A 16,733-nucleotide genomic window follows, 5' to 3' on the forward strand; every position below is an offset into this window, starting at 1 on the left:
TATGACGCATTTCATGACCACAGAATGTCCAAAAGCGCATGACGCCAAGGAAGTATTTTAAGTGCAATGATTGTTGTATGTATGAGCTGCCTATTCAGTAATTAGGAGGTCATTCTGAGTGCCCCTCCCTCAAATATTTGGACAAATCTTCTTTAAAATATTACATTGATCTTCAGTTCAACTGGATCTGCCTCCTCTCACCCCCCAAAGCCCTGCACCCTAAAGCCACCCCCCGTCCCACAGCGCAGATTCTTCCCCTCTCAGCCACCCTCCCACATTCCCTCCTCTATTCCCCCCCACCCTCCCCTAATCCACACCCACTCCCCCTCTAGCCACTCCCCCACCAAACCCTATCCCCCCACCCACCTCCTATCCCCGCACCCCCTCTCTAACCCCACCCACCCCCCTCTCTAACCCCACCATACCCCCTCAACCCCCCCCACCCCCTATCCCCCCTCCCACCACCTCATCCCCTCTATCTCCCCCACCCCCCCTCCTCCATCTCCCCCGCTCCTCCATCTCCCCCCCTCTTCCATCTCTCTCCCCCCTCCTCCTCCTCCATCTCTCTCCCCCCTCCTCCTCCTCCATCTCTCTCCCCCCTCCTCCTCCTCCATCTCTCTCCCCCTCCTCCTCCTCCATCTCTCTCCCCCTTCCACCTCCTCCATCTCTCCCCCCTCCTCCTCCTCGAATCTCTCTCCCCCCCTCCTCCTCCATCTCTCTCCCCCCTCCTCCTCCATCTCTCCCCCCTCCTCCTCCTCCATCTCTCCCCCCTCCTCTCCTCCATCTCCCCCCCCTTCTCCCTCCATCTCCCCCTCCCTCCCCCTCCATCTCCCCCCCGCCCCATCTCCCCCCTCCCCCATCTTCCCCTCCCTCCATCCCCCCCTACCCCTCCATCTCCCTCCCCCCCTCCTCCATCTCCCCCCTCCCCCATCTTCCCATCCTCCATCCCCCCCCCTACACCTCCATCTCCCTCCCCCCTCCTCCATCTCCCCCCCCTCCTCCATCTCCCCCCTCCTCCATCTCCCCCCTCCTCCATCTCCCCCCTTCCCCTCCTCCATCTCCCCCCTTCCCCTCCTCCATCTCCCCCCTTCCCCTCCTCCATCTCCCCCCTCCCCCTCCTCCATCTCCCCCCTCCCCCATCTCCCCCCTCCTCCCTCTCCTCCATCTCCCCCCTCCCCCATCTCCCCCCTTCCCCTCCTCCATCTCCCCCCCTCCCCCTCCATCTCCCCCCCTCCTCCATCTCCCCCCCTCCTCCATCTCCCCCCCTCCTCCATCTCCCCCCCCTCCTCCATCTCCCCCCCTCCTCCATCTCCCCCTCCTCCATCTCCCCCCTCCTCCATCTCCCCCCTCCCCCCCTCCTCCATCTCCCCCCTCCCCCATCTCCCCCCTCCCCCATCTCCCCCCTCCCCCTCTCCTCCATCTCCCCCCTCTCCTCCATCTCCCCCCTCTCCTCCATCTCCCCCCTCTCCTCCATCTCCCCCCTCCCCTCCTCCTCCCCCCTCCCCTCCTCCTCCATCTCCCCCCTCCCCTCCTCCTCCATCTCCCCCCTCCATCTCTCTCCCCCCTCCATCTCCCCCCCCTCCTCCATCTCCCCCCTCCTCCATCTCCCCCCTCCTCCATCTCCCCCCCCTCCTCCATCTCCCCCCCTCCTCCATCTCCCCCCCCTCCTCCATCTCCCCCCCCCTCCTCCATCTCCCCCCCCTCCTCCATCTCCCCCCCCTCCTCCATCTCCCCCCTCCCCCCCCATCTCCCCATCTCCCCCCTCCTCCATCTCCCCCTCCTCCATCTCCCCCTCCTCCATCTCCCCCTCCTCCATCTCCCCCTCCTCCATCTCCCCCCTTCCCCCCTCATCTCCCCCCTCCCTCCTCCATCTCCCCCTCCCTCCTCCATCTCCCCCCTTCCCCCTCCTCCATCTCCCCTCCATCTCCCCCCCCCATCTCCCCCTCCCCCATCTCCCCCTCCTCCATCTCCCCCCTCCCCCCCCCTCCTCCCTCCCCCATCCTCCCTCCATCTCCCCCCTCCTCCATCTCCCCCCTCCCCCCCTCCTCCATCTCCCCCCTCCCCCCCCTCCTCCATCTCCCCCCTCCCCCCCCCCCCCTCCATCTCCCCCCTCCCCCCCCTCCTCCATCTCCTCCCTCCCCCATCCATCTCCCCCCTCCCCCCCCTCCATCTCCCCCCTCCCCCATCTCCCCCCCCTCCTCCATCTCCCCCCTCCCCTCCATCTCCCCCCTCCCCCCCTCCTCCATCTCCCCCCTCCCCCCCTCCTCCATCTCCCCCCTCCCCCATCTCCCCCCCTCCCCCATCTCCCCCCTCCTCCATCTCCCCCCTCCTCCATCTCCTCCCTCCCCCATCCATCTCCCCCCTCCCCCCCCTCCTCCATCTCCCCCCTCCCCCCCCTCCTCCATCTCCCCCCTCCCCCCCCTCCTCCATCTCCCCCCTCCCCCCCCTCCTCCATCTCCCCCCCCCTCCTCCATCTCCCCCCTCCTCCATCTCCCCCCCCTCCATCTCCCCCCTCCCCCCCCTCCTCCATCTCCCCCCTCCCCCCCCTCCTCCATCTCCCCCCTCCCCCCCCTCCTCCATCTCCCCCCTCCCCCCCCTCCTCCATCTCCCCCCTCCATCTCCCCCCTCCTCCATCTCCCCCTCCCCCCCCCTCCTCCATCTCCCCCCCTCCCCCCCTCCTCCATCTCCCCCCTCCCCCCCCTCCTCCATCTCCCCCCCCTCCTCCATCTCCCCCCTCCCCCCCCCTCCTCCATCTCCCCCCCTCCTCCATCTCCCCCCTCCCCCCCCCTCCTCCATCTCCCCCTCCCCCCCCCTCCTCCATCTCCCCCCTCCCCCCCCTCCTCCATCTCCCCCCTCCCCCCCCTCCTCCATCTCCCCCCTCCTCCATCTCCCCCCTCCTCCTCCATCTCCCCCCTCCTCCTCCATCTCCCCCCTCCTCCTCCATCTCCCCCCTCCTCCTCCATCTCCCCCCTCCTCCTCCATCTCCCCCCTCCTCCTCCATCTCCCCCCTCCTCCTCCATCTCCCCCCTCCTCCTCCATCTCCCCCCTCCTCCTCCATCTCCCCCCTCCCCCCCTCCTCCTCCATCTCCCCCCTCCTCCATCTCCCCCCTCCTCCATCTCCCCCCTCCTCCATCTCCCCCCTCCTCCATCTCCCCCCTCCTCCATCTCCCCCCTCCTCCATCTCCCCCCTCCCCCCTCCTCCATCTCCCCCCTCCCCCCCCTCCTCCATCTCCCCCCTCCTCCATCTCCCCCTCCCCCCCTCCTCCATCTCCCCCTCCTCCATCTCCCCCATCTCCCCCCTCCCTCCATCTCCCCCATCTCCCCCTCCCTCCATCTCCCCCCTCCCCCCCCCACCTCCATCCCCCATCCATCTCCCCCCTCCCCCCCCTCCTCCATCTCCCCCCTCCTCCATCTCCCCCCTCCCCCCCTCCTCCATCTCCCCCCTCCCCCCCCTCCTCCATCTCCCCCCTCCCCCCCCCTCCTCCATCTCCCCCCTCCCCCCCTCCTCCATCTCCCCCCTCCCCCCCTCCTCCATCTCCCCCCCTCCTCCATCTCCCCCTCCCCCCATCTCCCCCCTCCTCCATCTCCCCCCTCCCCCCCTCCTCCATCTCCCCCCTCCCCCCCTCCTCCATCTCCCCCCTCCCCCCCCTCCTCCATCTCCCCCCTTCCCCCCCCCTCCTCCATCTCCCCCCTCCCCCCCCCTCCTCCATCTCCCCCTCCCTCCTCCATCTCCCCCCTCCCCCATCTCCCCCCTCCCCCCTCCTCCATCTCCCCCCTCCCCCCCTCCCCCCCCTCCTCCATCCCCCCCCTCCTCCATCTCCCCCCTCCCCCCCCTCCTCCATCTCCCCCCTCCCCCCCCTCCTCCATCTCCCCCCTCCCCCCCTCCTCCATCTCCCCCCTCCCCCCCTCCTCCATCTCCCCCCTCCCCCCCCTCCCCCCTCCCCCCCCTCCTCCATCTCCCCCCTCCCCCCCCTCCTCCATCTCCCCCCTCCCCCCCTCCTCCATCTCCCCCCTCCCCCCCCTCCTCCATCTCCCCCCCTCCTCCATCTCCCCCCTCCCCCCCCTCCTCCATCTCCCCCCTCCCCCCCCTCCTCCATCTCCCCCCTCCCCCCCTCCTCCATCTCCCCCCTCCCCCCCCTCCTCCATCTCCCCCCTCCCCCCCCTCCTCCATCTCCCCCCTCCTCCATCTCCCCCCTCCTCCATCTCCCCCCTCCCCCCCCTCCTCCATCTCCCCCCTCCCCCCCCTCCTCCATCTCCCCCCTCCCCCCCTCCATCTCCCCCCTCCCCCCCCCTCCTCCATCTCCCCCCTCCCCCCCCTCCTCCATCTCCCCCCCCTCCTCCATCTCCCCCCCCTCCTCCTCCATCTCCCCCTCCCCCCCCTCCTCCATCTCCCCCCTCTCCCCCCCTCCTCCATCTCCCCCCTCCCCCCCCCTCCTCCATCTCCCCCCTCCCCCCCCATCTCCCCCCTCCCCCCCCCTCCTCCATCTCCCCCCCTCCCCCCCCCTCCTCCATCTCCCCCCTCCCCCCCCATCTCCCCCCCCCTCCTCCATCTCCCCCCCTCCCCCCCCCTCCTCCATCTCCCCCCTCCCCCCCCTCCTCCATCTCCCCCCTCCCCCCCCCCTCCTCCATCTCCCCCCCCCTCCTCCATCTCCCCCCTCCCCCCCCTCCTCCATCTCCCCCCCTCCCCCCCCCCTCCTCCATCTCCCCCCTCCCCCCCCCCCTCCTCCATCTCCCCCCCCTCCTCCATCTCCCCCCTCCCCCCCCTCCTCCATCTCCCCCCTCCCCCCCCTCCTCCATCTCCCCCTCCCCCCCCTCCTCCATCTCCCCCCTTCCCCCCCTCCTCCATCTCCCCCCTCCCCCCCCCTCCTCCATCTCCCCCCTCCCCCCCCTCCTCCATCTCCCCCCTCCCCCATCTCCCCCCTCCCCCCCCCCTCCTCCATCTCCCCCCTCCCCCCCCCCCTCCTCCATCTCCCCCCTCCCCCCCCCCTCCTCCATCTCCCCCCTCCCCCATCCCCCCCCCCCTCCTCCATCTCCCCCCTCCCCCCCCCCTCCTCCATCTCCCCCCTCCCCCATCTCCCCCCTCCCCCCCCCTCCTCCATCTCCCCCCTCCCCCATCCCCCCCCCCCCTCCTCCATCTCCCCCCTCCCCCCCCCCTCCTCCATCTCCCCCCTCCCCCATCTCCCCCCTCCCCCCCCCCCTCCTCCATCTCCCCCCTCCCCCCCCCCTCCTCCATCTCCCCCTCCCCCCCCCTCCTCCATCTCCCCCCTCCCCCCCCCCCCTCCTCCATCTCCCCCCTCCCCCCCCCCTCCTCCATCTCCCCCCTCCTCCATCTCCCCCCTTCCCCCCCTCCTCCATCTCCCCCCTCACCCCTCCCCCATCATATCTATCTCCCCCCCCGGGCCCGGGGCGCCGCTCCCCCCCTGCCGAGGCGCTGACCTGTCAGCCGGGCGAAGCCAGTCAGAGTCTCGGGGATGGGGATCCGCTTCAGGTAGGCGGGCAGCTGGATTTTGATGATCCGGGACAGGGTTTCCAGCACCGTCATCCCGCTCCCGCTCCCGCTCCGCTTCCACCTCAGCCCGCCCACCCCGGAGACCCCGCCGCTTGCGCATGCGCTCCACGGGCCCCGCCCCTTCCGGGCGCGCTCAGCGAGGGGGCGGGGACGGCGCGATTACGTCACCACCTCCTGCTGATTGGTCACGGCGTCCGTGCCAGATGTCCGCTTCCCATTGGTCACCACTCAGGAGAGCGGGAAACCCTCCAGATCAACTCACCCCAAACCCCAAATACCCCAAACACACCTCAGCCCCCCCAAAACCCCAGCCCCCCCCAAATACACTCCAAACACAACCCAACCCCCCCAAATACCCCAAACACACCCCAACCCCCCCAAATACACTCCAAACACACCCCAAATACCCCAAACACACCCCAACCCCCCCAAAACCCCAGCCCCCCCAAATACACTCCAAACACACCCCAAATACCCCAAACACACCCCAACCCCCCCAAAACCCCAGCCCCCCCAAATACACTCCAAACACACCCCAAATACCCCAAACACACCCCAACCCCCCCAAAACCCCAGCCCCCCCAAATACACTCCAAACACACCCCAAACACACCCCAACCCCCCCAAAACCCCAGCCCCCCCAAATCCACCCCAAACACACCTCAGCCCCCCAAAACCCCAGCCCCACCCAAATACACTCCAAACACACCCCAACCCCCCCCCCCCCCCCAAAACAGAAGGCAAAAAAACCATAATGGGAGTTATGTACAGGCCTCCTAACAACGGTCAGGACCGGGGGCACAAAATGCACCACGAAATAGAAAGTGCATGTCAGAAAGGCAAGGTCACAGTGATCATGGGGGACTTCAATATGCAGGTGGACTGGGTAAATAATGCTGCCAGTGGACCCAAGGAAAGGGAATTCATTGAATGTTTACAGTAGGGCTTTTTGGAACAGCTTGTGATGGAGCCCACGAGGGAACAGGCCATTCTGGACTTAGTGTTATGTAATGAGCCAGACTTGATTAAAGATCTTAAAGTAAGGGAGCACTTAGGAGGCAGTGATCATAATATGGTAGAATTCAATCTCCAATTTGAAAGAAAGAAGGTAGAATCAGATGTAAAGGTGTTACAGTTAAATAAAGGTAACTACAGGGGCATGAGGGAGGAACTGACGAAAATCGACTGGGAGCAGAGCCTAGTGGGAAAGACAGTAGAACAGCAATGGCAGGAGTTTCTGGGAGTAATTGAGGACACAGTACAGAGGTTCATCCCAAAGAAAAGAAAGGTTATCAGAGGGGGAATTAGGCAGCCATGGCTGACAAAGGAAGTTAGGGAATGCATCAAAGCAAAAGAGAAAGCCTATAATGTGGCAAAGAGTAGTGGGAAGTCAGAAGATTGGGAAGGCTACAAAAACAAACAGAGGATAACAAAGAGAGAAATAAGGAAAGAGAGGATCAAATATGAAGGTAGGCTAGCCAGTAACATTAGGAATGATTGGAAAAGCATCCCTCCATTGCTACCCTCTGCCTTCTATGGCCTAGCCAGTTCTGTATCCACCTTGCCAGTTCACCCCTGATCCCGTGTGACTTCACCTTTTGTACTAGTCTACCATGAGGGACCTTGTCAAAGGCCTTACTGAAGTCCATATAGACAACATCTACTGCCCTACCTGCATCAATCATCTTAGTGACCTCCTCGAAAAACTCAATCAAGTTAGTGAGACACGACCTCCCCTTCACAAAACCGTGCTGCCTTTCACTAATACGTCCATTTGCTTCCAAATGGGAGTAGATCCTGTCTCGAAGAATTCTCTCCAGTAATTTCCCTACCACTGAAGTAAGGCTCACCGGCCTGTAGTTCCCGGGATTATCCTTGCTACCCTTCTTAAACAGAGGAACAACATTGGCTATTCTCCAGTCCTCCGGGACATCCCCTGAAGACAGCGAGGATCCAAAGATTTCTGTCAAGGCCTCAGCAATTTCCTCTCCAGCCTCCTTCAGTAATGTGGCAAAGAGTAGTGGGAAGTCAGAAGATTGGGAAGGCTACAAAAACAAACAGAGAATAACAAAGAGAGAAATAAGGAAAGAGAGGATCAAATATGAAGGTAGGCTAGCCAGTAACATTAGGAATGATAGTAAACGTTTCTTTAAATACATTAAAAACAAACGGGAGGCAAAAGTTGACATTGGGCCGCTCCAAAATGACACTGGTAATTTTGTGATGGGAGACAAGGAAATAGCTGAGGAACTAAATAAGTACTTTGCGTCAGTCTTCACAGTAGAAGACATGAGTAATATCCCAACAATTCCAGAGAGTCAGGGGGCAGAGTTGAATATGGTAGCCATCACAAAGGAGAAAGTGCTAGAGAAACTAAGAGGTCTAAAAATTGATAAACCTCCGGGCCCAGATGGACTACATCCTAGAGTTCTAAAGGAGATAGCTGAAGAAATAGTGGAGGCGTTAGTTATGATCTTTCAAAAGTCACTGGAGTCCGGGAAAGTCCCAGAGGATTGGAAAATCGCTGTTGTAACCCCCCTGTTCAAGAAGGGAACAAGGAAAAAGATGGAAAATTATAGGCCAATTAGCCTAACCTCGGTTGTTGGCAAGATTCTAGAATCCATTGTTAAGGATGAGATTTCTAAATTCTTGGAAGTGCAGGGTCAGATTAGGACAAGTCAGCATGGATTTAGTAAGGGGAGGTCGTGCCTGACAAACCTGTTAGAGTTCTTTGAAGAGATAACAAATAGGCTAGACCAAGGAGAGCCAATGGATGTTATCTATCTTGACTTCCAAAAGGCCTTTGATAAGGTGCCTCACGGGAGACTGCTGAGTAAAATAAGGGCCCAATGCGTTCGAGGCAAGGTACTAACATGGATTGACGATTGGCTGTCAGGCAGAAGGCAGAGAGTTGGGATAAAAGGTTCTTTTTCGGAATGGCAACCGGTGACGAGTGGTGTCCCGCAGGGTTCAGTGTTGGGGCCACAGCTGTTCTCTTTATATATTAACGATCTAGATGACGGGACTGGGGGCATTCTGGCTAAGTTTGCCGATGATACAAAGATAGGTGGAGGGGCAGGTAGTATGGAGGAGGTGGGGAGGCTGCAGAAAGATTTAGACAGTTTAGGAGAGTGGTCCAAGAAATGGCTGATGAAATTCAACGTGGGCAAGTGCGAGGTCTTGCACTTTGGAAAAAAGAATAGAGGCATGGACTATTTTCTAAACGGTGACAAAATTCATAATGCTGAAGTGCAAAGGGACTTGGGAGTCCTAGTCCAGGATTCTCTAAAGGTAAACTTGCAAGTTGAGTCCGTAATTAAGAAAGCAAATGCAATGTTGTCATTCATCTCAAGAGGCTTGGAATATAAAAGCAGGGATGTACTTCTGAAGCTTTATAAAGCATTAGTTAGGCCCCATTTAGAATACTGTGAGCAATTTTGGGCCCCACACCTCAGGAAGGACATACTGGCACTGGAGCGGGTCCAGCGGAAATTCACACGGATGATCCCAGGAATGGTAGGCCTAACATACGATGAACGTCTGAGGATCCTGGGATTTTCTTCATTGGAGTTTAGGAGGTTGAGGGGAGATCTAATAGAAACTTACAAGATAATGAATGGCTTAGATAGGGTGGATGTAGGGAAGTTGTTTCCATTAGCAGGGGAGACTAGGACCCGGGGGCACAGCCTGAGAATAAAAGGGAGTCACTTTAGAACAGAGATGAGGAGAAATTTCTTCAGCCAGAGAGTGGTGGGTCTGTGGAATTCATTGCCACAGAGGGCGGTGGAGGCCGGGACGTTGAGTGTCTTTAAGGCAGAAGTTGATAAATTCTTGATTTCTCGAGGAATTAAGGGCTATGGAGAGTGGGTAAATGGAGTTGAAATCAGCCATGATTGAATGGTGGAGTGGACTCGATGGGCCGAATGGCCTTACTTCCGCTCCTATGTCTTATGGTCTAAAACCCCAGCCACCACCAAATACACTCCAAACACAACCCAACCCCCCCCAAAACCCCAAACACCCCAAATACCCCAAATGCACCCCAACCCCCCCCAAAACCCCAAATACCCCAAACACACCCCAGCCCCCTCAAATACACTCCAAACACACCCCAACCCCCCCAAAACCCCAAATACCCCAAACACACCCCAGCCCCCTCAAATACACTCCAAACACACCCCAACCCCCCCCCCCAAATATCCCAAACACACCCCAACCCCCCCAAAACCCCAAACACACCACAAATACCCCAAACACACCCCAACCCCCCCAAAACACCAGATACACCCCAAATACAGCAAACACACCCCAACCCCCCCAAATATCCCACACACACCCCAACCCCCCAAAACCCCAAACACACCGCAAATACCCCAAACACACCCCAACCCCCCTAAAACCCCAAACACACCCCAAATACAGCAAACACACCCCAACCCCCCAAATACACTCCAAACACCCCCCAACCACCCCAAATATCCCAAACACACCCCGACCCCCCCAAAACCCCAAACACACCACAAATACAGCAAACACACCCCAACCCCCCCAAAACCCCAAACACACCCCAACCCCCCCAAACACACCCCAACACCCCCCCCAAAACCCCAAACACACCCCAAATACAGCAAACACACCCCAGTCTGCCCACATACACTCCAAACACACCCCAACCCCCCAAAACCCCAGTCCCCCCAAATACACTCCAAACACACCCCAACCCACCCAAAACCCCAAACACACCCCAAATACCCCAAATATAGCAAACACACCCAAACCCCCCAATACACTCCAAACACACCCAACCCCCGCAAATATCCCAAACACACCCCAACTCCCCCAAAACTCCAAACACACCCCAAATACTCCAAACACACCCCAACCCCCCCAAAACCCCAAACACACCCCAAATACAGCAAACACACCCCAACCCACCCAAATACACTCCAAAAACACCCCAACCCCCCCCAAATATCCCAAACAAACCCCAAAACCCCAAAACCCCAAACACATCCCAAATACCCCAAATACAGCAAACACACCCCAACCCCCCCAAATACACTCCAAACACACCCCAACCCCCCCAAATATCCCAAACACACCTCAACCCATCAAAACCCCAAACACACCCCAACCCCCCCAAATATCCCAAACACACCCCAACCCCCCCCAACCCCAAACACACCCCAAATACAGCAAACACACCCCAACCCCCCAAAACCCCAAACACACCCCAAATACCCCAAATACAGCAAACACACCCCAACCCCCCCAAACTCCAGCCCCAATACACTCCAAACACACCCCAACCCCCAAATACACTCCAAACACACCCCAACCCCCCCAAAACCCCAGGCCCCCCCAAATTCACTCCAAACACACCCCAACCCCCCCAAATATCCCAAACACACCCCAACCCCCCCAAAACCCCAAACACACCCCAAATACCCCAAACACACCCCAACCCCCCCAAAACCCCAGATACACCCCAAATACAGCAAACACACCCCAACCCCCCCAAATATCCCACACACACCCCAACCCCCCAAAACCCCAAACACACCGCAAATACCCCAAACACACCCCAACCCCCCCAAAACCCCAAACACACCCCAAATACAGCATACACACCCCAACCCCCCAAATACACTCCAAACACCCCCCAACTACCCCAAATATCCCAAACACACCCCGACCCCCCAAAACCCCAAACACACCCCAAATACCCCAAACTCACCCCGAACCCCCAAAACCCCAAACACACCCCAAATACAGCAAACACACCCCAACCCCCCCCAAATACACTCCAAACACACCCCAAATAGAGCAAACACACACCAGCCCCCCCAAATACACTCCAAACACACCCCAAATACAGCAACCACACCCCAACCCCCCAAAACCCCAAACACACCCCAACCCCCCCAAACACACCCCAACCCCCCCAAAACCCCAAACACACCCCAAATACAGCAAACACACCCCAGTCCGCCCACATAAACTCCAAACACACCCCAACCCCCCCAAAACCCCAGCCCCCCCAAATACACTCCAAACACACCCCAACCCACCCAAAACCCCAAACACACCCCAAATACCCCAAATATAGCAAACACACCCAAACCCCCCCAATACACTCCAAACAACCCAACCCCCCCAAATATCCCAAACACACCCCAACCCCCCCAAAACTCCAAACACACCCCAAATACCCCAAACACACCCTAACCCCCCAAAACCCCAAACACACCCCAAATACAGCAAACACACCCCAACCCACCCAAAAACACTCCAGAAACACCCCAACCCCCCCAAATATCCCAAACACACCCCAACCCCCCCAAAACCACAAACACACCACAAATACCCCAAATACAGCAAACACACCCCAACCCCCCCAATTACACCCCAAACACATCCCAACCCCCCTTAATACACTCCAAACACACCCCAACCCCCCCAATATCCCAAACACACCCCAACCCCCCCAAAAAGCCAAACACACCCCAAATACAGCAAACACACCCCAACCCCCCAAAACCCCAAACACACCCCAAATACCCCAAATACAGCAAACACACCCCAACCCCCCCAAACTCCAGCCCCCAATACACTCCAAACACACCCCAACCACCAAATACACTCCAAACACACCCCAACCCCACCAAATATCCCAGCCCCCCCCAATACCCCAAACACACCCCAACCCCCCAAATATCCCAAACACCCCCCAAACCCCCAAACACACCCCAAATACACCAAATACAGCAAACACGCCCCCCCCAAAAAAAAACCAGTCCCCAACACACCCCAATCTCCCAAAACCCCAACCCCCCAATACACTCCAAACATCCCCAAAACCCCAGCCCCCCCAAATGCAGCAAATACACCCAACCCCCCCAACCCCCAGCCCCCCCCAAATACACTCCAAACACACCCCAACCACCCCAAATATCCCAAACACACCCCAACGCCCCCACATATCCCAAACATACCCCAACCCCCCCAAAACCCCAAACACACCCCAAATACAGCAAACACGCCCCAACTCCCCCAAAACCCCAGCCCCCAACACACCCCAACCCCCCCAAAACCCCAACCCCCCAATACACTCCAAACATCCCCCAAAACCCCAGCCCCCCACAAATACAGCAAATACACCCCAACCCCCCCAACCCCCAGCCCCCCCCAAATACACTCCAAACACACCCCAACCACCCCAAATATCCCAAACACACCCCAACGCCCCCACATATCACAAACACACCCCAACCCCCCCAAAACCCCAAACACACCCCAAATACAGCAAACACACCCCAACCCCCCCAAATATCCCAAACACACCCCAACCCCCCAAACCCCAGCCCCCCCAAATACACTCCAAACACACCCCAAACACCCCAAATACGCTCCAAACACACCCCAACTCCCCCAAACCCCCAAACACACCCCAAATACCCCAAATACAGCAAACACACCCCAACCCCCCCAAACCCCAGCCCCCCCAAATAGACTCCAAACACACCCCAACCCCCCCCGAATACCCCAAACACACCCCAACCCCCCAAATCCCAGCCCACCCAAATACACTCCAAACACACCCCAACCCCCCCCCAAATACCCCAAACACACCCCAACCCCCCAAATCCCAGCCCCCCAAATACACTCCAAACACACCCCAACCCCCCAAACCCCAGCCCCCCCAAATACACTCCAAACACACACCAACCCCCCCAAACCCCAGCCCCCCCAAAATACACTCCAAACACACCCCAACCCCCCCCCAAATACCCCAAACACACCCCAACCCCCCAAATCCCAGCCCCCCAAATACACTCCAAACACACCCCAGCCCCCCCAAATCCCAGCCCCCCAATACACTCCAAACACACCCCAACCCCCCCAAACCCCAGCCCCCCCAAATACCCCAAACACACCCCAACCCCCCCAAACCCCAGCCCCCCCAAATACACTCCAAACACACCCCAACCCCCCAAATACCCCAAACACACCCCAACCCCCCAAATACCCCAAACACACCCCAATCCCCCAAATACAGCAAACACACCCCAAACCCCAATCCCCCCAAATACCCCAACCACACCCCAAGCCCCCCAAAGCCCCAGCCCCTCCAAATACCCCAAACACTTCCCGACTCCCCCAAAACCCCAGCCCCCCCAAATACACCCCAAACACACCCCAGCCCCCCCCCCAAATACCCCAAACACACCCCAACCCCTCCAAAACCCCAGCCCCCCAAATACACTCCAAACACACCCCAACCCCCCAAATACCACAAGCACACCCCAACCCCCCAAATACCCCAAATACACCGCAAACACATCCCAATCCCCCCCAAATACAGCAAACACACCCCGGCCCCCCCAAAACCCCAGCCCCCCCAAATACAGCAAACACACCCCAACCCCCCCAAAACACCAACCCCCCCAAATACACTCCAAGCACACACCAACCCCCCCAAAACACCAACCCCCCCAAATACACTCCAAACACACACCAACCCCCCCAAAACCCCAGCCCCCCCCAAATACAGCAAACGCTCCCCAACCCCCCAAAACCCCAACCCCCCCCCAAATACACTCCAAACACACCCCAACACCCTAAAACTCAAGCCCCCCCCAAATACTGCAAACGCACCCCAACCCCCCCAAAACCCCAACCCCCCCAAATGCCCCAAACACACCCCAAACCCCCCCAAATACACCCCAAACACATCCCAATCCCCTCCAAATACAGCAAACACACTCCAACCCCCCCAAAGCCCCCAAATACACTTCAACACCCCCCCAAATAGCCCCTAAATACCCCAAACATACCCCAAATACAGCAAACACACCCCAAACCCCCAACCCACCCCAAATACACTCCAAACACACCCCAAACCGCCGAAATACCCCAACCCCCCCAAATACCCCAAATCCCAAATTCACCCCAAACACATCCCAATCTCCCCCAAATACAGCAAACACACCCCAAACACCCCAAAGCCCCAGCCCCCCCCAAATACACTCCAAACACATCCCAACCCCCCAAAACCCCAGCCCCTCCCCCAAATACAACAAACACACCCCAACCCCCCCAAAACCCCACCCACCCCAAATACACTCCAAACACACCCCAACCTCCCCAAATGCCCCAAACACACCCCAACCCCCCCAAATACACTCCAAACACACCCCAAACCCCCCAAATACAGCAAACACACTACAATCCCCCCAAAAAACCCCAAATACACTCCAACTACCCCCCAAATACCCCAAATAGCCCCTAAATATTCCATCCCCCCCAAAAAATACTCTCCAAACACACCCCAACCCCCCCCAAAAAACCCCAACACCCCCCAGGTACACTCAAAACACACCCCAACCCCACCCCAAATACAGGAAACCCCCCCAAACCCCTCAAATACAGCAAACACACCCCAGCCCCCCAAAACCGCCCCAAATACTCTCCAACCCCCCCAAAGAGCCCCTAAATACCCCAAAGACACCCCAAATACAGCAAACACACCCCAAAATCCCCCAAGCCCCAACCCCCCAAATACACTCCAAACACACCCCAACCCCCCAAATACACAAAACCCCCCAAATACCCCAAACCCCAAATACCCCCTAAATACCCCAACTCCCCCCAAACACATCCCAATCCTCCCCAAATACAGCAAACACACTCCAACCCTCCCAAAAAACCCCAAGTACACTCCAACTCCCCCCAAATAGCCCCTAAATACCCCAAACACACCCCAAATACAGCAAACACACCCCCAAACCCCAAACCCCAAAACCCCAACCCCCCAAATACACTCCAAACACACCCCAACCCCCCAAATACCCCAAACCCCCACAAATACTCCAAACCCCAAATACACCCCAAACACATCACAATCCCCCCCCCAAATACAGCAAACGCACCCCAACCCCCCAAAGCCCCAGCCGCCCCCGAATACACTCCAAACACACCCCAACCCCCCCGAAACCCCAGACCCCCCAATTACAACAAACGCACCCCAACCCCCCCAAAACCCCAGCACCCCCAAATACACTCCAAACACACCTTAACCCCCCCAAATACCCCAAACGCACCCAAACCCCCCAAATACACCCCAAACACATCCCAATCCCACCCAAATACAGCAAACACACCCAACCCCCCAAATACAGCAAACACACTCCAACCCCCACAAAACCCCCCAAATACACTCCAACACCCCCCCAAATATCCCAAATAGCCACTAAATATTCCACCCCCCACCCAGAATACACTCCAAACACCCCACCCCCCCCCCAATAACCCCAACACCCCAAATACACTCCAAACACACCCCAACCCTGCCCTAAATACAGGAAACACACCCCAAATCCCCCAAATACAGCAAACACACCCCAGCCCCCCAAAACCGCCCCAAATACTCTCCAACCCCCCCAAATACCCCAAACCCCAAATACCCCCTAAATACCCCAACCCCCCCAAATACCCCATCCCCCCAAATACCCCAACCCCCCCAAATACCCCAAACACACCCCAAACCCCCCAAATACCCCAAACCCCAAATACACCCCAACCCCCCCAATACACTCCAAACACACCCAACCCCCCAAATACAGCAAACACACCCCAAAACCCCCAAAACCCCAACCTCCTCAAATACCCCAAACACACCCCAAACCCCCCCAAATACACTCCAACCCCGCCAAATACCCCAAACCCCAAATACACCCCAAACCTCAAATACCCCTAAATAACCCATCCCCAAACCCCTCAAACACCCCAAACCCCAAATACCCCAACCCCCCAAATACCCCAAACCCCAAATACACCCTAAATACCCCCAAACCCCAAATACCCCAAACCACAAATACACCCCAAATACCCCAACCCCCAAATACCCCAAATACTCAAACACCCCCTAAATATCCGAAATATTCCCCAAATACCAAATACTTCCAAACACCCCCAAACCCCAAATTCACCCCAAACCACCCCCTAAATAACCCCAAATGCCCACTAAATCCCCTAAATAGACCTCAAACCCCAAATACCCAAACCCCAAATACTCCAAACACCCCCTAAATACCCCAAGACCCCAAATATCCAAAACCTTAAATACACCCCAATCCCCCCAAATACACCACAAATACCCCCCAAATACCTAAAACCCCAAACCCCCACAAACCCCAAATACCCCAAACTCCAAATACCCCAA

The 16,733-nt window shown here is 58.6% G+C and overlaps 1 protein-coding gene across 1 annotated transcript in view; it reads right to left on the reverse strand.

Annotated features, from left to right (window-relative positions):
• Positions 1-5,615, reverse strand: part of cisd2 (CDGSH iron sulfur domain 2) — a 22,676-nt gene extending 17,061 nt beyond the window's left edge. Inside the window, exon 1 of the mRNA XM_072495201.1 lies at positions 5,437-5,615. Within this exon, the coding sequence (XP_072351302.1) occupies positions 5,437-5,542 (106 nt within the window). The 5' untranslated portion in view covers positions 5,543-5,615. The remainder of the gene's footprint in view (positions 1-5,436) is intronic.
• Between the last annotated feature and the right edge of the window lie 11,118 nt (positions 5,616-16,733).

Source organism: Scyliorhinus torazame, chromosome 3 (genome assembly GCF_047496885.1).
Source record: "Scyliorhinus torazame isolate Kashiwa2021f chromosome 3, sScyTor2.1, whole genome shotgun sequence".
In the NCBI taxonomy this organism is placed as follows: Eukaryota; Metazoa; Chordata; class Chondrichthyes; order Carcharhiniformes; family Scyliorhinidae; genus Scyliorhinus; species Scyliorhinus torazame.